The sequence below is a fragment of the Trachurus trachurus genome, assembly GCF_905171665.1.
Source record: "Trachurus trachurus genome assembly, chromosome: 22".
Classification (NCBI taxonomy): domain Eukaryota; kingdom Metazoa; phylum Chordata; class Actinopteri; order Carangiformes; family Carangidae; genus Trachurus; species Trachurus trachurus.
The window spans coordinates 4,695,580-4,721,022 of NC_139907.1; the positions used below are offsets into that span (position 1 = coordinate 4,695,580).

The 25,443-nt window shown below is 41.0% G+C and overlaps 1 protein-coding gene across 1 annotated transcript; it reads right to left on the minus strand.

The window, feature by feature from the left end:
• Positions 1 to 105: 105 nt before the first annotated feature.
• LOC311005919 (uncharacterized protein) lies at positions 106 to 24,874 on the minus strand (the record flags this gene model as incomplete). The annotated part of the gene is made up of 7 exons (XM_083998526.1): positions 106 to 11,553; positions 11,645 to 11,802; positions 12,453 to 12,606; positions 12,725 to 12,838; positions 13,828 to 13,932; positions 15,110 to 15,162; positions 24,817 to 24,874. The coding sequence occupies 7 exons, from the start codon at positions 24,872 to 24,874 to the stop codon at positions 106 to 108; spliced, it is 12,090 nt and encodes a 4,029-aa protein (XP_083854652.1).
• Between the last annotated feature and the right edge of the window lie 569 nt (positions 24,875 to 25,443).

The following is a 25,443-nucleotide window of genomic DNA, read 5'->3' on the forward strand; positions in this document are numbered from 1 at the left end:
GATTTCTCTTTTTCTTTCCTTTCACATGACTACGACCGGTGAAATTCGTAACCCACCAGCCAGCGATTGTACTGCATCTTTAAACATAATTTACATCAAGTTATTTCACTTCTCGGCTCCATCAAAGAACCTCATTTTCTCAGAGTGCACAGAGTCTTTCAGGCGTTGTATGGATGAGGCTGTCTCACCTGAGATTGGCTCAGAAGAGCGTGTAATTTGTTTAGTTATAACTACTGTTTCTTTGCTCTCAATTCTCTCAGTTGATGTTTCCCTTGTGAAATACCTCCCAAAAATCGACTTCTTGCTGCTCTGTGACTCTTGAACAGTCGATGATGCAGCTTTGTTGGCCTCCGATTCTACAGTAAGGCCTCCACCTGATTGGACTTGCACAGCAGTCACTATCTTGGCGTGCTGTGCCTCTGGGGTTGCTTGTATATTTGATGTTATTACGTGTATTTTCCCCGACTCCAGTCGGAGCGTGTCCTCTGATGAAGATGAAACTCCAGACGACAGTATGGTGATTTTCTCAGGCAAGTTGGGCTCAACCGAGATCAGTCCAGTGCTTGTTGTGGAGGTGATGATTTCTCTGTGTATCTCCCCAAACCCTGAAGAAACATCAGGACCAGTGTATTTAACAGTAACTTTGGTTGGAGAAGATAAGGACAGACCAACATGTTCACTTGTCATTGCAGAGCTAATATCAGCAAAGGCGTCAGATGACTGGACAGAGCAGGTGGGGCTTACCTCATCACCCGTTTCCCCCACTGGGCTCTTTTCATCCTTCTGCTCGTCTTTCTCGGGAGTCTTTGCAGGTTCTGATGGGGAGGAGAGTCCAAACCTGGGGAATTTAAACCAACCTGTCCTCTCAGGACTTTTAGTAGTATCCTGCTTTGTGTCTTTCGTTTCTAAGTGCTTTCCACCGGGCTCACCTGTTTCCTGAAGATTTTCTTCTACTTTTGGAACATCAAATTCAACATCAATGTTTTTCAGGATCTCACCAAATGATGTCAAAGTTAGCTTTGGTGATTTAGTCTCTTCTTGTGGGTCAACTTCAGTTTGTAGCTGATCATCTTTGGCTTCATCCTCAGCAGGGACATTTTCATCTTCAGCTTTGGCTCTTGAAAAACTCAGCTTAGGCATTTTAAAAGATGGCATTTTGAATTTACTTGGAGATTGCTGACCCAAACTATCAGTCTCAGTCGTTGGTGGTTCAGAATCTAATGTTGCTGTGTTGGACGTGTCAGTTTTAATATCAATACTTGGACCTTTGATGTTGACTGCAACAACCTCTTTAGGTGCCTCAGTTTCAGCTTTGTCTGCATCAGGTGCCTCTACGGTGACATCATAGGACGCACTTCCTAATTTCGGCATTTTCAGTGTTGGCATTTTAAATTTTAATGGTGACCCTCCACCATCTTTCATCTTTACTTCAGTCTCCACACAAGCTGAGGATTCCTTGACTTGAACTTCAGGAAGTTTGACTTCTGCTTTAACTTCTGGCAGTGATGCATTTAAATCAACTTCAGGTCCTTTTGCTTTTGGTAGTGTAATGCCAAACTTTGGCAATTTAAATTTGCTTCCTTGAGTATCATGTTCAGCTTCAACCTCAGGAGCTTTAACCTCCACTGCAGGTTGTTTGATTTTTACTTCTCCCTCTGGAAGAGAAACATCGACCTGTAGAGGCTCAGCACTGACTTCTGGTACTGTTGCACTTGTCTTTGAAAAAGAAAATTTAGGTAATGAAAATCTTGTTTTTTTCAAGTTTGCATCAAGTTCTGCAGCAGATGGTTCCTCCACTGAAATAACTCCTGATGGTCCTTTAACTTCAACATCAGGTAGAGAGACCTCTGCTTTGGCCTCTGGTAATGTAACCTCAACATTTGGTGTTTCAATGTCGACATCAGCATCAGGGGTTTTACCACCTGTTCTTGAAAATGAAAATTTAGGAAATGTCCAGTTTGATCGTTTCATCTTGCTATCAACCTCAGCTGTAGGGGTATCAGGCACTGAACTGGCACCTTCAGGTTCTTTGACTTCACCACTAGGCAGTGTGGCTTCAACTTTAGCTTCTGGTAGTGTCACATCTACACCTATCTTCGGCATTGTGATTCCAAACTTTGGCATTTTAAACTTGCTTCCTGACCCCTCTACAGACAGGCCTTCCGTGTCAATGCTGGGGCCTGTGACATCAACTGTAACTCCCTCTTTAGGTACTTTGTCCACATCAGGTCCTTGCACATCGACCTTTGGAGTAGCAGATCCGAATTTAGGTAATGTGAATGTTGGCATTTTAAGTTTTGATGGTGATACTTCCACATTACCTGTTTGAGCCTCAATTTCCACTTTGGCAGATGGCTGTTTTGTTTTAACATCTGGAAGTTGAACTTCACCTTTGACTTTTGGAGGTGTAACATCTATATCTTTCTTTGACAAGCTTAAATCAATTTCAGGTCCTTTAACTTTGGGCATTGTAATGCCAAACTTTGGCATTTTAAACTTGCTACCTGATCCCTCTACAGACAGGCCTTCTGTGTCAATGCTGGGGGTTGTGACATCCACTGTAGCTCCCTCTTTTGGTACTTGGACTTTTGCGCCATCAATTTTGATGTCTTTGTCCATATCAGGTACTTGCACATCGACCTTTGGAGTAGAAGTTCCAAATCTTGGTAATGTGAATGTTGGCATTTTTAACTTGGATGGCGAAGCTTCCACACTACCTGTTTGAGCTTCAATCTCAGGAGCCTTAATTTCCACTTTGGCAGATGGTTGTTTTGTTTTTACATCAGGAAGTTGAACCTCACCCTTGACTTTTGGAGGTGTGACATCTATATCTTTCTTTGACAAGCTTAAATCAATTTCAGGTCCTTTAACTTTTGGCATTGTGATTCCAAACTTTGGCATTTTAAACTTGCTTTCATGTCCATCTGTTTCTACACCACCTTCTGGTTGCTTAACCTGTACCTCAGGTGGTTTTACTTCTACATTTACTTCTGGAAGAGTAACATCAGCTTCTGGGAGATTGGCATCAGCTTCAAGTTCCTTTGCACCCTGCTTTGAAAATGAAAACTTTGGCAATGAAAACCTTGGCTTTTTCAGTTTGGCATCTTCGATTTCAATATCTGGAGGATGTATTTCTGCTTTGACCTCTGGTAGGGTAACATCAACTTTTGGGGTATCAAGGTTGACATCACCCTCTGGGCTTTTAACGCTTGTCTTTGAAAATGAGAATTTGGGCAAGGTCCAGCTCTTTTTTGCATTTGCATCAACTTCAGCCAGTGGTGCCTCCGGTGTTTTGATTTGAACATCAGGAAGTTTGACTTCAGCTTTGGCTTCAGGCAATTTTAAATCTGCTCCATCCACCTTGATGTCTCTGTCCACCTCAGGTCCTTCCACACTGATCTGAGTGGTAGCTCCAAACTTTGGTAATTTGAATGTTGGCATTTTAAACTTCGATGGTGATTCTTCAATATTAGTTGCCTGAACATCAATCCCAGAAGCTTTCATTTCCACTTTAGCAGAAGGTTCTTTTAGTTCAACACCAGGAAGCTGAACATCAGCTTTGACCTCTGGCAGTGTCACATCTACATCTTTCTTTGATAAACTTAAATCAACTTCAGGCCCTTTGACATGAGGCGCTGAAAAGCCGAGACTTGGTAGTTTAAACCTAATCCCTTTTCCTTCGTGCTCAATTCCTGTAGATTTCATATCTATTGATGGGCCTTCACTGTCAATGGTAACTGCAAGAACCTCTTCATCTCCGTCGATTTTAATTTCTTTGTCCATATCGGGTACTGTACCAACTCCAAACTTAGGTAATTTTATGGTTGGCATCTTAAATTTTGATGGTGATCCTCCTGTATCCTTTCCCACAACTTTAATCTCAGGAGATTTGACTTCTACTTCAGCAGAGGGTTCTTTTACTTCAACATCAGGAACTTTGATTTTGGCTTTGGCTTCTGGTAGTGTCACATCTACATCTTTCTTGGATAAACTTAAATCAATCTCAGGCCCCGTGACCTTTGGCATTGTGATTCCAAATTTTGGCATTTTAAACTTGCTTCCTTGCCCGTCAATGTCTGCTTCAACCTCTGGTGGTTTCACTTCCACTTCCCCTCCTTTCACTTCCACCTTTGGCATTTCAACAGTGATATCCTGGGGACCAACAGCAACCTCTGGAGCCTTAACATTTGGTTTTGAAAAAGAGAACTTGGGCAGTGAAAACCTTGGCTTTTTAAGTTTTGCATCCACTTCAACACCTGCTGGTTGCTCTATCACAACCCCAGATGGCTCTTTGACTTCAACCTCTGGCAGACAGATCTCTGCTTTAACTTCTGGTACATCAACATCTGTTTGTGGTGCACATATGTGCATGTCAGTTCCATCAATTTGTATTTCTTTGTCTGTATCAGGTACTTCAGCAGTGATGTTTGGAGTGGCAACTCCGAATCTGGGGAATTTGAATGACGGCAGTTTAAATTTTGATGGTGATTCTTTCACACTGCTTAACTGTGCTTCAATCTCAGGAGCTTTTACTTCCATTTTAACAGAAGACTCTTTCACTTCAACTTCAGGGAGGTTGATTTCTGCTTTGCCCTCTGGTAGTGTGACTTCAACATCTTTCTTTGATAAGCTGAAATCAATTTCAGGTCCTTTTACTTTTGGCATTGGCATTCCAATCTTAGGCATCTTAAACTTGCCTCCTTGTCCTTCAAGTACACCTTCAGACTGCAACTCCAGCTCAGGTTGTTTAACTTCAATCTTTGCTTCTGGAATTGAAACATCTATTTTTCCAAGATTAACATCAACTTCAGGACCTTCTGGGAGTTTAACATCAGCCTTGCCCTCTGGTAATTTGACAGTTACATCTTTCTTGGACAAGCTTAAATCAATCTCAGGACCTTGTACTTTTGGCAATGATATTCCAAACTTTGGCATTTTAAACTTGCCTCCTTTTCCCTCAACTTCTGTTCCTGCCATTTTCACATCAAGAGATGGACCCTTGATATCAATATTTGTGCTGTCTTTAGCTCCATCAACCTTTATGTCTTTGTCGAAATCAGGTACCTCTGCACTAACATTTGGGGTTGCAGCTCCAAATTTAGGTAATTTGAATGTTGGCAGTTTGAATTTTGATGGCGATCCCTCCACATGACCTTCCAAAGTCCCAGAACCTTTAATTTCCACTTTAGCTGAAGGGTCTTTGAATTCAACATCAGGTAGTTTGGCGTCAGCTTCTGGAAGTGTAACATCTATGTCTTTCTTTGATAAGCTTAAATCGATTTCAGGTCCTTTAACTTTTGGCATTGTGATTCCAAACTTGGGCATTTTAAACTTGCTTCCTTGCCCATCAATTTCTGCTTCACACTCCAATGATTTTAAATCCACAACAGTCTTAGGAACTTCTGGTATTTCAGCCTCAACTTTTGCCTCGGGCAGTGTCACATCTGCATCCATCTTTGCGAAGCTTAAGTCGATTTGAGGTCCTTTTACTTTTGGCATAGAGATTCCAAACTTTGGCATTTTGAACTTGCCTCCTTTTCCTTCAAGGTCAACATCAGTTTGCAGCTGTCTGATTTGCATCTCAGGTTTTTTAACTTCCATTTCTGCCTCAGGTATCAACACTTCTGCCTTTCCAAGGCTGACATCAATTTTAGGGGCTTCTGGGAGTGTGATCTCAGCTTTGGCGTCTGGGAATTTGACATCTGTATGTTTCTTTGATAAGCTCAAATCTATGTCAGGCCCTTTTACTTTTGGCATAGAGAACCCAAAATTTGGCATTGTAAATTTTGATGGTGATCCCTCTGGAATGTCAATCTCAGGGGCTTTAACTTCCACTTCAGCATCTGGGAGTTTCACATCCGTTTTAATCTCTGGTAGGCTGGCATCCACATCTTTCTTTGACAAGCTTAAATCAAATTCAGGCCCTTTTAACTTTGGCATTTTAATTCCAAATTTTGGCATTTTGAACTTTCCTCCTTGGCCATCAAGTTTACCTTCAGTCTCCAATGCCTGAATTTCCACTTCAGGTTTTTCAACCTCCAATTTTGCCTCTGGAATTGAAACCTCTACTTTTCCTAGATCAGTTTCTGGAAGTTTGACATCAGCTTTAGTCTCTGGTAATTCCAAATCTACCCCTTTCTTCGGTAAGCTTAAATCAATTTCAGGCCCCTTGATCTTCGGCATTTTAATACCGAACTTTGGCATTTTAAACTTTCCACCATGTCCATCCATTTCTGCCTCATACTCAGGTGATTTTATTTCCACAGCTGTTTTAGGAAGTTTGACTTCAGCTTCCAGCTCTGGAGCATCTATCTTAGTCTCTGGAATGGAAACATCTCCTTTACCAAGATTGACCTCTGGAAGTCTGACATCAATTTTAGCCTCAGGTAATGTTACATCAACATCTTTCTTTGACAGGCTTGAATCAATTTTAGGTCCTTTCACCTTTGGCATAGAGAACCCAAAATGTGGCATTTTAAACTTGCTTCCTTTTCCGTCCTGCTCAGTTACTGTGGTTTTCAAATCAACTGAAGGTCCCTCGATGTCAATACTGGGTGCTGAAATGGTAATTCCAGACCCCGCATCTGGGATGTTAATGTCAGCTTCATCGATTTTGATATCTTTGTCGACATCAGGTACTTCTACTGAAGCTTTTTGAGTACTCATTCCAAATTTGGGTAGTTTGAATGACGGCATCTTAAATTTCGATGGTGAGCTTTCAACATCCTGTTGGTGAACTGCAATCTCTGGAGCTTTGACCTCTACTTTAACAACAGGTTCTGAGACATCAGGAAGTTTGACATCTGCTTCAGGCAATGTCACATCTACATCTTTCTTTGATAAGCTCAAATCCATTTCAGGACCTTTTACTTTTGGCAGCGATATTCCAAATTTTGGCATTTTGAACTTGCTACCTTTCCCATCAAGTTCAGCTGCTGTTGTTTTCACATCAAGGGATGGACCTTCAATATCAACGCTTGGTGCGGTAATATCAACTGCAACACCCTCAGGTGATTTCAGCTGTGTTTCAGGAATTTGAACATCTTTGGTTTTGCCAGATACTTCAACGTTCACACTTCGAGTTGAAGCTCCAAATTTGGGTAGTTTGAAAGATGGCATTTTAAATTTCGATGGTGATCCTTCGATGTCCTTTTCTGCACCTTTAATCTCTGGAATTTTGACTTCCACTTTGGCAGATGGATCTTTTAATTCCACATCGGGGAGTTTGACTTCTGCTTCAGCCTGTGGTAGTGTCAAATCTATTTCTTTCTTTTGGGAACTGAAGTCAATTTCAGGCCCTTTTACTTTTGGCATTGTGATACCGAACTTTGGCATCTTGAACTTGCCTCCATGCCCATCAAGTTCAACTTCAGTCTCAAGACCTTTAATTTCAAACTCAGGTTTTTCAACTTCCACAGCTGGCTTTGGAATAGAAACATCTACATTTCCAACACTGGCATCAACCTCAGGGGCTGTAGGAAGTTTCCCCTCCACTTTGACTTCTGGTAGTGTAACAGCTACATCTTTCTTGGATAGGCTTAAATCAAATTCAGGCCCCTTTATTTTTGGCATTTTGATACCGAACCTTGGCATCTTGAACTTGCTTCCTTGTCCATCAAGTCCAACTTCAGTGTGCAGAGGTTTGATTTCCAATTCAGGTTTGTCAACTTCAACCACTGGCTTTGAAATTGAAACATCTACACCACCAAGACTGGCATCAATCTCAGGGGCTTTTGGAAGTTTCCCCTCTGCTTTGACTTCTGGTAGTGTAACATCTGCATCTTTCTTTGACAAACTTAGATCAAATTCAGGCCCTTTCATTTTGGGCATTTTGATTCCAAACTTTGGCATCTTGAACTTGCTTCCTTGTCCGTCAATTTCAACTTCAGTGTGCAGAGGTTTTATTTCCAATTCAGGTCTTTCAACTTCCACCACTGGCTTTGAAATGGAAACATCTACACCACCAAGACTGGCATCAATCTCAGGGGCAGTAGGAAGTTTTCCCTCAGCTTTGACTTCTGGTAGTGTAACATCTACATCTTTCTTGGACAAGCTATAATCAAATTCAGGTCCTTTTATTTTTGGCATTTTGATACCGAGCCTTGGCATTTTGAACTTGCTTCCTTGTCCATCAATTTCAGCTTCAGCCTGCAAATGTTTCAGCTCAGGTTTTTTAATATCCACCTTTTGCTCTGGAATAGAAACATCTATGCTTCCAAGAGTAACATCAGCCACAGGAGCATCTGGCAGTTTGACTTCAGCTTTAGCCTCTGGTAGAGTGACATCAACATCTTTCCTTGATAAGCTTAGATCAAATTCGGGCCCTTTTAACTTTGGCATTGTGATGCCAAGTTTTGGCATTTTAAACTTGCTTCCTTGTCCTTCAAATTCAACGTCAGTCTGCAGAGGTTTGATTTCCAGTTCAGGCTTTTTGACATCCATCCTCTGCACTGGAATAGAAACATCTACGCCTCCAACACTGGCATCAATCTCAGGTGTATCTGGGAGTTTCCCCTCAGCTTTGGTCTCTGGTAGTGTAACATGTACATCTTTCTTGGACAAGCTTACATCAAAGTCGGGCCCCTTAAACTTCGGCATCTTAATTCCAAACTTTGGCATCTTGAATTTGCTTCCTTGTCCATCAATTTCAACTTCAGTCTGCGGAGGTTTCACTTCCAGCTCTGGTTTTTCAACCTCTATTTTTTTCTCTGGAATAGAAACGTCTATGTGCCCAAGAGTAATGTCAACCTCGGGGGCATCTGGGACTTTGACTCCAGCTTTAGCTTCTGGTAGAGTGACATCAATGTCTCTTTTTGATAAGCTGAAGTCAATTTCAGGTCCTTTAACCTTTGGCATTGTAATACCCAATTTTGGCATTTTAAACTTGCTTCCTTGTCCATCAAGTTCAACCCCAGTCTGCAGAGGTTTAATTTCCAGTTCAGGCGTTTTGACTTCCATCTTTTGCACTGGAAGAGAAACATCTACACTTCCAAGACTGGCATCAATATCAGGGACTTTAGGGAGTTTCCCATCAGCTTTAGATTCTGGCAGTGTAACATCTCCACTTTTCTTGGACAAGCGTAAATCAATTTCAGGTCCTTTTATTTTTGGCATTTTAATACCAAGCTTTGGTATCTTGAATTTGCTTCCTTGTCCATCAAGTTCACCTTCAATCTGCAACGGTTTAATTTCCACCTCAGGTTTGTCTATTGCCACCTTTGACTCTGGAACAGAAACATCTACATTTCCAAGAGTAATGTCAGTGTCCATGGCTTCTGGAATTTTGACCTCAACTTTAGCCTCTGGTAGAATGACATCTTTTTTAGACAGGCTTGCATCAATTTTAGGTCCTTTCACCTTTGGCATGGATATGCCAAGAGTTGGTATTTTAAACTTGCTACCTTTTTCCTCACTTTCAAGTATTTTTACATGTGCCCCATCAATATTTACATCCATGTCTGCATCGGGCACATTTAAACTGCTGTGTGGAGTAAATCCTTCACCCCTGATCTCTGGAGTGGAGAAGTCAGCCTTTGGCTTTGTAGCATCAATATCAACTCCAAATCCTGTCAGTCTAATACCACCATCCTTTTTGGTTGATATAACACCTGCAGAATCGATGTATTCAATGTTATCAACTCCAGGGATTTTGATATCAGTTATGACTCCTTCAATCTTCCCCTCGCTTTTCTTTGTTTCAGTTTTTGATATCACATCTTGGAACAGTATGGTCCTCTCTCCTTTAACTGTAGAACCTTTTTGCTCAGAGGTATAGTGTCTTGGGAAGTCAATTCCAATGTCAGGGATTTTTATGTCTGGTTTTGAAATCCCAAAGCTAGACGCTGTTATCTTTGTCTTCTTCTTCTGTGCCTGAGGCATTGCTCCTTCTTGTGCACTTTCTTTGCCAGGTATTATAATATCTTCTCGTTTATAGGCCTCAGTTTTCAGCTCTTTGTCATTGTGTTTTGGCTGAGTTTTGAGTTCTATTTCAGGTCTTTTCAAATCTACCTTGGTCTCAGTTAAAAGTTCATGTGAGGTCAAATCAGCAGTGATCTTTGGGAGCTTGATTGTGGTCTTTGAGAGTTCTGAAGCGGCATTTATATCAAATTCACTGAAGTGTGCTTCATGTTTTGCTTTGGTATCCACCACTTTAGTAGGTGTTTTCACTGTTATTCTTTGTGCATTTGCATCTATCAAAGTAATTTCTTCAGGAATAGGCATTCCAGATGTGTCAACCTTTGGCACTTTAAAACCAGGTAATTTAGAAACGGCCTCTTTCACACTGTTAACATCAATTGACATTTGTACAGTTTCAGATAGACTGTCTTCATCATGTCCTATCACAGTAGCTTTTGGTCCTTTAATCCGTTTGACTGTAGTCTTTACAGACTTGTCCTCCATACCTGGAATCTCAATCTCTTCACGTTTGGGAAGTTGTGTTCTTGAAAGATTGCCTTTTGACAGTTTGTCATAAGGATCCCCTTTTGCCTCTGTACTTTTAGTTGGGCATTCTTCAACTTGTTGTTGTATAGTTTCCTCAGGTGTGATGTCAGTCAAGCCTACTTTAGGCAGTTTGAATATTAAACCTGTCTTTTTTTCTTGCTTTTGTTTGGTGTCCTTGCTTTTCTTTGTTTTTTCTTCGACTTTCTTTGGAGATTTCTGTACAAGTGTGATATCAGAAGTATTAAGGTCGACCTTGGGCAAAGTCAGTGTCATCTCATTGCTGATTATTTGGGTGTTGGCATCAAGTGCTACCTGAACTCCTTGTACTTCTGTGCGAGACGCATCACCTGTGGTGACATCTGACTTTTCATTTTCAGGCTTATCTGGTGCTTCAATACTTGCCCCCAGCGTTTTTAGCCTTTTTGGTGACGCTTTTGCTTTTGCGTCTTTCTTGTGTGATTTATCTTTCCCCAAAAGTTTCATTTTTAATTCAGATCTTTCTTTTTTCTTCTTCTTGTCACCGGGGGACTTGATTTCAGGTGGGCTTTCTTGATTTGCCAAAGCCACAGTTATATCTGCTGTTTTCAAAGTGTTGTCTATACTGATGAGTTCGACCTTGTGTTGGCCAGTTTCAGGTTCAGTCATTTTTTGATCATTTTGCTCAGGTCTTAAATCTTCCACTCCTCTCACATCCTCTGTCAAATGAATATCAAGCGCATCTCCTGAGAGGCTTTCAAGGCATTCAGGTGAAAGCATGTCAGATGCCGTCTGGTAATTGTCACCACTTGTCTGCCCAGTTGTTGGTACATCCGTGTCCTGATCTTCAGATGAACTTATGCGGCCTCTCTTCGTCAGAACAGAAAGCTTCATTTTGTGCTTCTTCTTGCCTTTGAGAGCATCCTGAGTTTTTATAGGTGACTCTGTGTCACTCGTGGTCGGACTAAGCTCCAGCTTCCTCTGCTCATCAGCCTCTGAGGAACTGTGAGACCTTGTAAAGCGAGATTTCCGTCCTTTTCCAAAGGAGGGAAACTTTGGCCATGAAATGCGAGCATCCCCACGCCTTTTGGTTTTTCCTTGCTCCCTCATCTCTGCAGGATAAATGTCATCTTCCTGTTGAGCAACAGAAAATGCAAAACATCAGTTTTAGCCAAAATATTCCCCATTGCAAAGAGTCTGAACAGACAACTTAAAAAATAGTTACAGGAATAATGTCAGAATCGATGGCTCCTTCAGTCTCTGCGTCTTGCTTGCGTTTCAGGCAGAGCTTCACTTTGTAAGCCTGAGCGTGCTCCAGAATCTGAATGGCATCCTCATATGATACGTTGTCAAAATACACAGTGGCACTCAGGACCTGATCACCTGTAGAAATACAAAAATAATATTTCAGAGGCACTTAGAGGAGAAAGGTTATCTGTAGATGAAACAAGATCAAGATAAGTGATCAAGTGGCATTAGTCTGTGAAAATGGAAATGGCAAATAAAGTATTTATTTATTTGGATCCCCATTAGCCTCTACTAAAGTAGTAAGTGCTCTTTCTACATTATGTCATTGTTCAAAACAATAAAATAAATTTTAAATCGATACCAAAGGTAGTAAGAAAACAACAAGAAAATAAAAAAGAATATCAATAATTATAATAATAATCACAATAACTAAACCCCAACAGTCCATAAAAGCTTTGATACGCAGCTACAGAAAAAATAGTGAGTACCATTGGCTGATGCAAGATGAATACAATGAGGTGAAAAATAGAAAATGAAAATTGAAGCATTAGTCATCATATAAATATATATTAATGTCCTATTCATAGAAGGACTGGTCTTCTGCGTCATTAGATATTTAGTATGATCAGCCATTAGACTAGAAAATACAAAAGTGTTTGAAGTAGAGATCTCAAATTGGCAAAAATACAATGCAGGGCTTAATAGGATCATAGATTTCCCAATAAACCTACTTTATTAATCCCATATATTTCACTCTGATAAGTAATTTTTAGTTTTTATCTCACCTTCTTTCAGTTTCAGACTCTTTGAGGCCGGTGACTCAGGAACCACTTGCTTGATGAAGATCCCCTCCTTCCCTCCTCCGCCATAAATGAGCCCCTCTGCACATCCATCTTTGGCTGTTTTCACAATCACCCCAGACTCAGGGCTGTGAACTTCCTGTCAACACATCAAAAATAAAGCGTGCAATCATTTCACCTTCGGCTGTGCAGCAAAGCTCCACCTGGCACTGATTCACAGGTACGGTACAGGCGAAGAGAAGCTGCGAACGACTCACCTTCAGTTTACTCATCTTTGGAGTTGAACGCTTTTCAAACATGGACCCGAGCCCAGACTTTTTAGATTTCTTTCCCCTCCCACTTTTGTGTTGTGGGTCATGCTCTGCTTCACACTGGGAGGAAAACACAAAGAAGAAAATCTTTAAAGTCTGACTACACCTCATATTTCTAAACAGATCAACGTGCCAGTCTTGCAAAGCTTCAGCTCTAACAGGTGTTTCATCACATCCCACAGGATTTGGAAGTATTTACACAGACGGGGAAGAGGGCTAACATGTGGTGCATACTGTACGCTGCACATGCATTCATACATGGGAGTAGCCCAGTCTATTGCAAACAGTAACAGTAAACAAACCGGAGATCCCGTCTTACACCACACACTCTGCAGAACATCTGATAAGTTCACGTGGACAAATTGCTGATGAATTATACACTCACAAAACCAATTTGTCATCTCACTGTGTTTATTTAATTCCCATTAGCTCCAGCAATGTTGAGACTTCAATGCATTTATTTTCCCCATTGATTCAGGCAACTTATATTTGTCAAACTAGATCAAAAATAAATCTGTAATCTGTCCAAGCTGCAAATGTTGAGGGAAAAAGAAAAAATATTGGACCTCTGGTAGTCATTCGTAATCTGAGGGCATTAATTAATAAATCAAAAAGCTGTGAGTGGAGCCAAGAAAACCTTTTCCTCTATTAAACACTTTAAAGGTGCTTATATTTAATATGTATTTTACATTTAATTAGATATCTCCGTCAACACTTGTCATCAAATACAACCCCTTATACTTTGATTTAAGCTCCATCCATGTGAGTACAGATAAGACAGATACACACGCTCTCTGCTCTTGGTCACAAGCTTATTCCTCTAATTTTATTTATCCACAGAGCAAAGTTGTGTTGAGTCGCAAATAGGCAGCTGAATGACTCAGTTTGTTTTCAAGTGTTTACGTAACCAGGACCGCAACCGTAGGATTTCTTCAGTGTTATGTCAAGAAGAAACTCCGATATAGACGGAGATAAAAACTTAATTTGTCCTGTTTAGAGTTTAACTGTATATATCCAAGTGGTGCAGGTGCATGTTTATTGCTCTGTACCTCCAGGTCACTGTCGGTGTATTTTTCAGGAAACTCCTCGACGGGCGACGATCCCTGAGGGCGCGGTCTCTCTCCCTCTGTGAACTGAGACGACTCGTCACATATCTGCAAGGACACGAGGTCGGTCGAACACAGAAACAGTCACATGGGGACATTTGTTGTTGAACTTTCCTGAACTCCATTATCTTGTCTTGTGTAAAAAAGAAAAAAAGGAACTAAACAAAACTAAATTAAAACTTGTTTGGAGAAGGAGAAATAATAAGTGTGATCACACCTCGTTCAGCCAAACACAGCTCTGTTTGCCTTTTGATAAATGTTACATCATTGCTGATGCTGGACGCTGTGTCGGTCCAACACTGTAACATAATTACATCTATTGTCATAAAGTTTGACACATAAATCCCTGAGGATGAATCCTAATGACTGAGAACTTAAACTTTCTATTCAGTTTTATTAAACATTAGCACGTTTTAAGTGCATTAGTAAACCAGGAAGTGAAAGCATGTTTGAACTGGCTGCACCTGTTAACACTGAAATTTCTTTAACTTGTTTTTAAAGGGACGAAACAGTCCAGTGTTTGACTCGGCTCTTATTTTCCAGATTACTGGGATTTGATACCAAACTATCGACTTCAGCCAGTTACTACTCTGCTTGTTAAATGTTCCAAATCCATTACAAAAAGAAAGGGGGGCAGCTTTTTGTAGCTTTGTACTGAAGATGTAGAACTTTTATCACATTATGAGCAAACATTGTTGATAGTTTTAAGAAACAGCTCCTATTTTGAATGAATTCATCCTCCACAATATATTTCTTTTAATGGTTTATATCCTAATATCACGCATTTACACTCACCAGTTGTTGTTTTTTACCTTCTTTTTGGAGTTTTTCATGCTTTTAATTTGAAATTTCTGTTTTTTGTTCAGATTTCTATCACTGTTAGTATTAATTTATCTTCATGTAAAGCATTTTGAGCTGCATTTAATATTACAAACTATCATTACTATTATTATTAGTAGTAGTAGTCTTATCAAATAATAATTTGAAATGCATACGTTTATATATGAAATATAAAAACCTTAAAATATGTCAGAACTTTGAGAAGCAGTTTTTCAATACGGTAAATTGATCATTATTGATCTCTATGGGAAACAAATGTTAAAAACAACAAACCAACAAACTTTATATATTAAAAATACATGTTATACAATAATAATAAACAATGTTATGATGCTATTGGCAGATTTGACTCAATTTTTCTGACACAGATCTAAAGTGAACTCACTGAGTCGTCCTCGGCCGGTCGGTCCTCTGGTCCTCGCAGCCTTCGACCGGCGCCTGTAAGAAACAGACAAAAAAGCTAAAATACCAAAATAACATCTGACTTGACTCCATAGCTGCTTATTTTAGTCAATAACAGAGGCTCATTCCTCCACGTTCTGCACACACAAGTGAATAACTTAATCTCAAAACTATGTTGCACGGTGATGCGCGGCTAAATGGAAAAATTGCATTAGGTAATTTTAGCCATGTAGCAGCCACAGAAGTGCTGAGTCTCAAAGTCTCTGGTGCTCACTGTAACTGCAGCCAAACGATGCAGGTTTTCACAATGTGTTTACAAACACGTCTTAACATGCATTCAGATAGATTAGATATGTAATCACTTCATTATATGTTGGTGAATTAAACGGGATTATCTCAAACTAGGCCCGATGTTTCAGATCGGATGTTTATCAGTAAGCCGAGCCTTCCACCCTGCCCGACTCCTCTCTCTCTGTTGTTTTGAGGCTCGGAGAGACACCGGAGCCGATGATGAGACTATTTAGAGGTTCTTCCTGGCAGTAACTCCCTCAGGGAACCGCCGCCTCCTTCGTCTGTTAAGTGCTGCACCGTTATCGACCCACAGACTCTGCAGACCCTGAAGGCCACAGCAGCAGCAGCAGCCGCCGCCGCCGCCGACAATGATGATGAAGAGGGAAAGTCTGACTCCAAGTGAATCTGGTTAGTCAGATTAGTGTTATTACTCACTCCTATAACTCACCTCTATTTCATTTTAATCTATTTTAAAGGGATAGTTCACCCAAAATTGAAATTTCACTCATTATCTACTCACCCTCATGTGGACTATAAGGGCTGGGAGAATTTTCAGAGTCCTCCGTGGCTTCTCTGAGTTACAGGGGGTCTCGCATGTCCATATGACGGTTGCAAATGGATACCAACTGTCTTCGTAACAAAAAGACACACCAAAAAACATCCAAATACCTCCATGCTGCTCGTATGTAATGTCCATCTTGTATTGAAGCCCCGAAATGTGAAATTGTCCCGAAAAAAATTAAATAAGTCTATATTTCAAACTTGTTTGTAGCGGAAGCTCCTCTTCCCAGTTTGTACAAATTTGACAAACCGGGATGAGGAGCTTCGAGAAGCTTCTGCTACAAAACAAGCTTGAAATATAGACTTATTTAATTTCTTTCGGGACAATTTCGCATTTCGGGGCTTCAATACAAGAGGGACATTACATACGAGCACTATGGAGGTATTTGGATGTTTTTTGGACGAAGAAAAGTGGTATCCATTCACAACCATTATATGGACAAATACTGCTGCGCGGACCCCCCCGTAACTCAGAGAAGCCACGGAGGACTCTGAAACTTCTCACAGCTCTTAGTTGACATGAGGGTGAGTAGATAATGAGTGAAATTTCAATTTTGGGTGAACTATCCCTTTAAACTAAGTCTCTATTCAAAGCCATTTCAATGTCTGACAGTCAAACACTTAGAACAAACTCTACACCTGATAGATCGCTGTAAAAAAACAAAACTTGACAGCCTTTCTTTTATCCTAGTTAGTAATTTGATAAATGAATGTCATCAAGCGCCCAGCTGATGAACAGATGTTGTGCTGTCGCTGCAAATTAGGTCATTACCGAATGAAAAAGCTGTTCACAGTCAACACTCAAATTCAAATTATTTACATTGCCGATAAAAAAAACGTCCCGAGCAGCAGCTGACTAATCTTTGTTCTGTTGTGAGATAACCCGATCTGATAGGGTGTAAGGCTGAGGTCGTGACCTTTGTAGCTAAAGCAGGAACCTCCTGCACAAAATTAAGCTCATAATGCTTGTGTCAAGTCAACATGTGATATGGAAGTTGTAATTACAAGTGTTTATTGATGTTATAATGTTATTTCCTGTTGTTAAAATCAACAAATGTGAATCAAAATACTGACAAGAAGTAAAAATCTGAAGTGAAAACTCATCATATTCCTGCAAATCTTCAAATTAAAATGACATAACGATCCGCCAGTGCCAATAAAACAGCTGTAACAGACACTATCTGTCACTATACTGTAGTTGCATGTATAGTAGCTATAGTAGTAAGTTAACCCTCTGTGATGACACTCCACCTACTGCCTCACAGTAATGTGTGTCATGTGAAGAAGAGCTTGTGTAAGTGCATTAGAAGACGGTTAAGGAAAGAGACTGATGCTATAAAACCTCCTACTGTATCAGGGTGTGTCACCGCCGCAACGATTGATCACTGCAGAATAGATGATCAAATTACTTATTATATAGCTCCATAAAAATAAAAAAAAATCTAAAGTCACAACCTGCTGTGTCATCGCAGACTCACATTCCCCTGACGCCACCATTAGAAGTAATAATAATAAGACAAAGAGGGAGAAACCACCACAATCTGGACATGTCGTCTTCACAGATACTTTTAAACTAAGACCGTCCTGCTTTTTAAAACCAGGTTTGACTGTAAGAAACAATAAAAAAAGGTAACTTTGGATGTTTAGAAGATGAGATCTCAGTGTCGAACACCTCACCTACCTGTCGCCTGCTGCTGCTGCTGTTTGTTTAACTCTGGGAAATGAAGCGAGGTGTTAACGACACGTTGTCCAAACTGCCCTTAAACATTCCTGGTGTGAGTGTGTGACTGAGCCAAAGTGACTTAAAGTGATTTGTTCAGCCTCCGATGGACGGAAGAGGAAGAGGAGGAAGAGGAGGAGGAGGAGGAGGCGGGACACGACTCAGCTGTTAGTCCTTCGTACCTTTTTAGTGTCACTCCCAAATTGAGTTAAGTGTTTTCTAAAGGGGCCTCGCAGTCACTTAACTCTTTGCACGACTGATTCCTTAGAATAAAACAATTCCCTTAGAATAAACTGACTCTCAGTGAAGTCTCATGAATGGATCAGAGAGGTTGGTAACACTTTATAATAAGTACAAACTGTATTTATAAACTAAATACTAATGAGTATTCATGTGTTATAAATGAAGAATTCAGTATTTATTAATGCTTAACTAATGCTTAAAGGGATAGTTCAACATTTTGTCAAATTGGCCCATTGCCATAATCCCTATAGTCGTAGCAGTAGGTTCATTACCTTTAATTGTCGGTGCAAGCTGTTTTTAGAACGGCGGAGCAGAGCCGTGAGCTGCTCAGAGCTACGCTACGGAGGCTCATGGGATTTCTTGGTTTCCCTCATCAAACTCATCAAATACACAATCCAACAACTCCACAACGCTCTGGTGGACAAGTTGTGACCTGCACATTCACCACGCTATGAGATAATAACACAACGTTACCAGACAGAGTTGTTTTAGAGGAAAATTCATGCAAAACTGTTGATGCACGTTGCCTTTGTAGGGGAGGAAATATTCATCAATATTTAACAATATCTCCCCAATACCTTCAGGGACAATTTTTCATCAAGCAGTCTCTGTATTTCCCTCTAAAACAACTCTGTCTGGTAACGTTGTGTTATTATCTCATAGCGTGGTGAATGTGCAGGTCACAACTTGTCCACCAGAGCGTTGTGGAGTTGTTGGATTGTGTGTTTGATGAGTTTGATGAGGGAAACCAAGAAATCCCATAATGAGCCTCCGTAGCGTAGCTCTGAGCAGCTCACGGCTCTGCTCTGCCGTTCTAAAAATAGCTTGCACCGACAATTAAAGGTAACGAACCTACTGCTATGAGGATTATGGCAATGGGCCAATTTGCCAAAATGTTGAACTATCCCTTTAACAGGATTTTGCTAAAATACTATTCAGCTAATTATCAGCAGGGTCAGTGGTCGTTGGTCGCCAGTGGCCGAGAGCTCGTCCTGGATCTGGATCATTTTACTGTAAATTGGATTTTATTTTTTTGTTTTGTTCTATTGTTTGACTGAGGCTGTGGCAGCGCCCTGTCTTCTCTGAGAGCCCTTTAAATTTCTAATGCAATAAAAACTTGAACTGATTTGATATAAAATAATTTACGATTTAAGGTCATTCAAGATTATTTCTCATCTCTTCCTCCCCTGAATGAAATACAGTTTCTCCTGGTTTAAACAGCACTGAATCTAAAACAATAACAAACTGTTTAAATATTTAAAATGTAAAGAGAAAAAATAAAGTGTCATTAAAACTGAAAAGAGAATCAGTGTCTATAATTGAATTACTTTGATTTACAGAAATAAATTAAGCTAATTTAGCTAATTGAGCACAATCGAAAGTAATCAGTGCCTAATTAAGCAATGACAAGTATTTCAAAATAAAAGCCCTTTGCAAATTAACAACTAATTAAACACAAACATGCAGCTGAACATCTGTTGGATGGTTTGTATGAGTATTTTGTACAGATGTTTTCATGATCCCCAGAGGATGACTTTAGCTCTAGCGCCACCATGAGGTTGATCATTTTTCATAATTTTGAGAGAAATATCTCAACATTTATTATATATTTCAATTTAATTACACATTCTTGTTCCCCAGTGGATAAATAACAGTAAAACTTTACGTTTTTACTTGGGTTTTATGACAAAATGTCCTAAAAAAAAATCAAGATCAAGTTCAACATTTACTGTCTTCACAAGTTTCCTCATCGTCAAGTTTCAGAGGAATTCCTTTCACAGCTTGTTCTGCATCTGTCGATTGAACGGCAGATTAACCGGACTAAAATAGTACATTTTTATCATTTTTTCTAAAGTTATTATTATCAGTAATTATTCACTTTAGAGGCCTGCACAAACCGGGACATTCACTATTGTGTCGTGGCCGTGTGTGTGTGTGTGTGTGTGTGTGTGTGTGTGTGTGTGTGTGTGTGTGTGTGTGTGTGCGCAGTGAAGTGAAGTGGAGCTCAGTGTTTCTACAGGAAGTGAAGCCGGACAGAATTAGGTGGATTCATTGAATTAACCGCGGCGGTGAAGGAAGGAAGGAAGGAAGGGTCCCTCAAGGCTAAAAACTGTCATGTGCCGCGTCTCAAGTCCCAACAGCAGCAGCATGAAGCCATGAAGCCACGAAGCTGCTGTTCAGTAAATGTTCAATAAAATACAAGGCCATTACAACTTCAGAGGGGTGTGCGTATTTAGAAAGTCAAAAACCAACACAAAACTGAGAAGTACAACGGTGACAGCTGTCAATCTAAACTTATTGGATTGATTTATTATAATGACAAGGAAGCCAGATAGTTAAATTATGAATAAAGGGTTATGGTGTAAATAAGTTTCACTTCTTCCCACTCCTTTTCAGATATGAAAAATCCAATCATTACACATTATTTTCATTTTTCATATGTTGTCTTTTGTAAGGTATTTAGTTTTTTCATGTCTGTCCATTACGGCATTACTTTCTTATCTCCGAAATAATCTGCTAATTACTGACTGACTGACTAAGTAACTAACTAAGTAGTTAACTAACTAACTAAGTAAATAACTAACTAACTGACTAACTAATGGAATAAACTGGAGAATTACTTGCAGGACCATAATCTCTCTTTTTTTAAATTAGGATGATCAATTCATATAAATTAGAGTAATGAACTGTGATGCCTGCTATGCTGTAGAGCTGGGGGTTTTTTTTTCTCTTTTCTCTATATATATTTTTCTTTTCCTCTTGTTTGACTCTCTTGTTATTTGCTGATAAAAGAAACTAGCAGATTGCATAGTTTATATTATATAACTTGATTTATAATAAACTAAGCTTCAGCCTGCACTCAGAGTCTCGACTTCACTTCATGATGCATTTCTGATCTCATTTCCCACCTCGTTCAGGCGGATGTCCAGTTATTCCTCCGGCCCTGAACTGAACTACACACAAACTCCCTTCTCAAATATTTGTCATGTGGGCGTTGCAATCGGGCGTGATAACGAACTCTCACCGCCGATTAAATCTGTCAAAAAAAAAAGAAAAGAAAAACTAAATCACTTGTAGATCTACAGTATTTACCTTAGAGTGTGACTCATTATAGATTAGGAGGTTATTATTTGCTGCTGCCTCATCACGCTCTGCTCGGACTCATGGGGCGGGGATGTTATTATTCCTGCAGATATATGAGGAGTGCTGCAAAGATGCTGCATGATTCATATTTTTTGGGTGCAGCAGCAGCAGCAGCAGCAGCAGCAGCAGGTTTGGGTCTGGGTGTGGCTCGTCCCCTCGGTGCTTCTGGTCTAATGTGACGATGAATTAGGTTTTTACGACCTGCAGCAGCAGCAGAGTGGCTGATGATGCAGGTGCTTAAACGCCTCAGTGCCGCCACTTTTCTTCTTTTCCCAGAGACAGTGAATGCATCATCATTTCTTTCCCTGCAGCAGCCAATGATTCAATCAAATCACATATAAAAAATATACAGAATATATAAAGTTTTAAACCCCCCTGTTAAATTGGCCTAGTCTGTTCCCTTCCTTCCTTCCTTCCTTCCTTCCTTCCTTCCTTCCTTCCTTCCTTCCTTCCTTCCTTCCTTCCTTCCTTCCTTCCTTCCTTCCACAGTCCTTTTTTCCTTCCCTCTTTCCTTCCTTACTTCTTCTTCCTTCCTGTTTTGAACTGACCTGATCTGTTCCCTATCCCTCCATCTTTCTTTCCTTCCTTTTTCCCTTCTTCCTTCCTTGAACAAATCTATTCCCTCCCTCCTCTTTCTTCCTTTTTACCTTCCTTCTTTCCTCCCATCTTTCCCTTTGTCCTTCCTTCCTTCCTTCCTTCCTTCCTTCCTTCCTTCCTTCCTTCCTTCCTTCCATCCTTCCTTTTTGATCCAACTGACCTTATCTGTTCCCTATTCCTCCTTCTATCTTTCTTTCCTTTTCCCCTTCCTTCTTTCCACAGTCCTTTTTTCCTTCCTTCCTTCCTTCCTTCCTTCCTTCCTTCCTTCCTTCCTTCCTTCCTTCCTTCCTTCCTTCCTTCCTTCCTTCTTTCCTTCCTTCCTTTCTTCCTTCCTGTTTTGATCCAACTGACCTTATCTGTTCCGTATCCCTCCATCTTTCTTTCCTTCCCTTTTCCCTTCCTTCTTTCCTCCCTTCTTTCCCTTCTTCCTTCCTTGAACAAATATATTCCCTCCCTCTTTCTATCTTTCCTTCCATTTTCCCTTCCTTCTTTCCACAATCCTTTTCCCCTCCCTGCCTTCCTTCTTTCCTTCCTTCCGTCCCTTTGTCCTTACTTCTTCCTTCCTTTTTGACCCAATCTGTTCTCTCCCTCCTTCTATCTTTCCTTCCCTTTTCCCTTCCTTCTTTCCTTCCTTCCTTCTTTCCTTCCTTCCTTCCTTGACCCAGGGGGACAACAGAAGGGTTAAGTGTAGTTTTGACTCCTTGGTCTCTGCCGTCTGTCCTCAGCTCATCTCTTACGTAACCACCTCTCCTGCTCTAGTTTGTATTTCCTGTTGAAAAGCACCTACAAGCCCCCTCCTCCCCTCGCTCCCTCCTCCTCCTCCTCCTCCTCCTCCTCCCCTCTTCACTAAACTAATATAAAGTAATACAGCTCATTATTTGTGCTCTCGGATTTGGATTCTGCTCATTTTTTGTGTGTGTATGTGTGTGTGTGCGACGAAGACACAAGCTCCTTTCACTGGAGCCCAGTTTGTTTGTTTGCATCCAAATTATAATAAGATTTGAGAGACGAATGGGAGGGAGGAGGGGGGAGGGAGGGGGGGTAAGGGTTGGTGGGGGGTTGGGAGGCAGAAAAAAAAAAAAAAAAAAAACCTAAATTAGATTTTCTGCATGGATTATATGAACATGAGACCGTAAAGGCGCATGGTTTCAATCTATTAATCTGCTGCGAACTCACAGAGTTTCATCACAGCTCTGGAATTCGTGTCTTAATCTGCAGGATATTCCCACGACACGCACGATTACACCGCCGCAAACACACAACACGCACTATTACAACCAGGTCACAGACCCACACACCGGAGGTCACCTATCAATTAACTAGGAAGTTGATTAAACTGAACTGATGTATAATGGCATTGGCAGCCAAATATATATAACATTTTCCATTTAATTCACTTGTAATTTCTGAGAATTAATGGAAAGTAGCTCTTAGTTTGTGTTCAGTCTGTTGTTTAACGCTCTAAAATAAGTTTATCTTCCTGTCAGATGAGAGCGGCACCATCATGAGGACACGAAACAGGAGAAAATCCTCACTCAAAACGAACAAAAAGAGAAAATTCTGCAACAACAAACTTCTCAGATGGAGACTCGGTGAGTGAAAGCAGCCGTTCAAGCTCTGTGATATCGATTTAAGATCCGGATTTGTCCGACTGAGGCTGATGGATCGTTAATGGATCAGGATTGTCTGCTTCGTCTGTCTCTCTGTCTCACTTCCTCGGAGTAAACCAACCTTTACCTCTCTCTCTTTTCTCATCACTCTCTCTTTCTCTGACCTTGAGCGAACACAAAAACCCTCTCAACCTCCTCAGGTTTAATTAGAAGTAGCAGCAACAGCAGCAGCAGCAGAGATAAAACGAAGTAGAGGTGCATTGTGGGAAACGAGAGGGACAGAAAACTACACACAGAACCAGAACCAGTGTTATTTTTAAATGAATAATTTACCACACAGCAGAAATCAGCCTATTTCTTTTTTCTCCTTTTTTTACTGCCCCATGCAGACAATAACATGGTATAATAAAACACAGTGTGATGATACACAAACGTAGCGGGTAAAATCCATAAACTTTATATCACTGTAAACAGAGACACACCTGCACTTAAAACCCAATGACTTTCATCAGAAATCGTTGCTTGTGCGTCATAAAAACCTCCAACACAGGGACAAACTACACAACTACACAACTACACATCGTTTTAAAACCAGAAAAGCTTCTTACATAAGAACACAATCACGCATCTTCACAGATTTCACAGACTTTCATCATAATAAACAATAAAACATCTATTTTTTTCCAGCAGTTTCCGCTGCCTGCATCATTAATAATCAATGTCGTGCAAACTGTGTTAACTGTGTGTGTCCAATGTGGTTTGTTTACATGGTGTGTTTTCATGTTTAAATGATGCAAACGCGTCATCGGGACCCGACTGACGTGACGCCGGCTTAAGACAGAATGAATTTGCACCGACTAATTTTACCATCTGACGCCTTTTTTTAAACGCTGCATTTGTGATGATCAATCTGGGATCAATCGAAGACGCACGGTGCATGTGATGCTGCAGCTTCCTCTAAACTTCAACACAGGTGGTTCTTCTTTTTCTGTCACATTAAAACCTGCAGCTGTACAGTAGCTGTTGCACCTATAGACCTAAATCAGGGGGACAGTAGTTTAGTTCCTGTTTCATCTTTCAGCCTCAGGACGATGCGAACGCGACTCCTTTTGCTGCTATTTCTGACTTTACTTCCTCATTTCTGCTTCACTGAGCTGCCACGGTAACTGAGTGTTTCTGTGTGTGTTTGACTTTCAAAAACACAAAAAAAAAGAGAGGGGGGGAAGAAGTGCAGAGCTGCTTCAACATCCTTCCCCCCCGCCAGTGATGATGATGATGATGATGACAACATCACCCTCCCAAAAAACACTCTGCAGACACAGACACACCCAGCTCACTCACTGCAGCTCAGCATCAGCACCATCATCCGCCTCAAACACACTCAAACTCCGTCACCGCTGCTCTACTGAACCCTGCTGCTCGGTCTGGGAATTGCTCTGGGAAACACACACACTCATATAAACATACATAGAGAGAGAGAAGGAGAGGGAAGAGAGAGACAGAGAGACAGAGAGAGATGCCCACCCGTCCCTGAGGAGGCGGCGTGCCAGTTGGGGAAGGCCAGGTGGAAACAGTCGCACATGATGGCAGCGGCGGTGGTGAAGACGGCGGAGAAGATGAAGTCCTGGGCCGGGATGGAGGTGAAGGAGGAGGTGAAGGAGGAGGAGGAGGGTTAAGCAGGTGCTGCTGCTGCTTCTGCTGCTTCGTCTTCTTCCCCCGGCGCGTCCTGGATCGAGGGATGAGTTGCAGAATAAACCAGAGAAGAGAGTGAGTGAGAGTGAGAGTGAGAGCGAGCTCGCTGCTGCCTCAGAGCTGTCCACCACCGACTGAAGGAAACTCCCTCGCCTGCCCCGTAAACATGGACCTCCAGTGCAGCACACTAACTTAATTATGGGAGGAGCTGCCCCCCCTCCTCCCTCTTTCCTTCCCTCCTCCTTCCTCCTCCTCTTCTTCTTCATCCTCCCTCCTCCTCCTCCTCTGTTCAGTCTCATTGATCAGCCCTAATCGGACAAGGACAACCACGATGTCAGCTTCTGGCTCCAGCAGTGAAGTGAAGTGAGTGAGGAGGGGGGGGGGGAGTGAGGAAACAGTTTACTGACATGGAGACATAACTCAATTTGACGCTGTGTACACTTAGTTTAAAACCCCTCA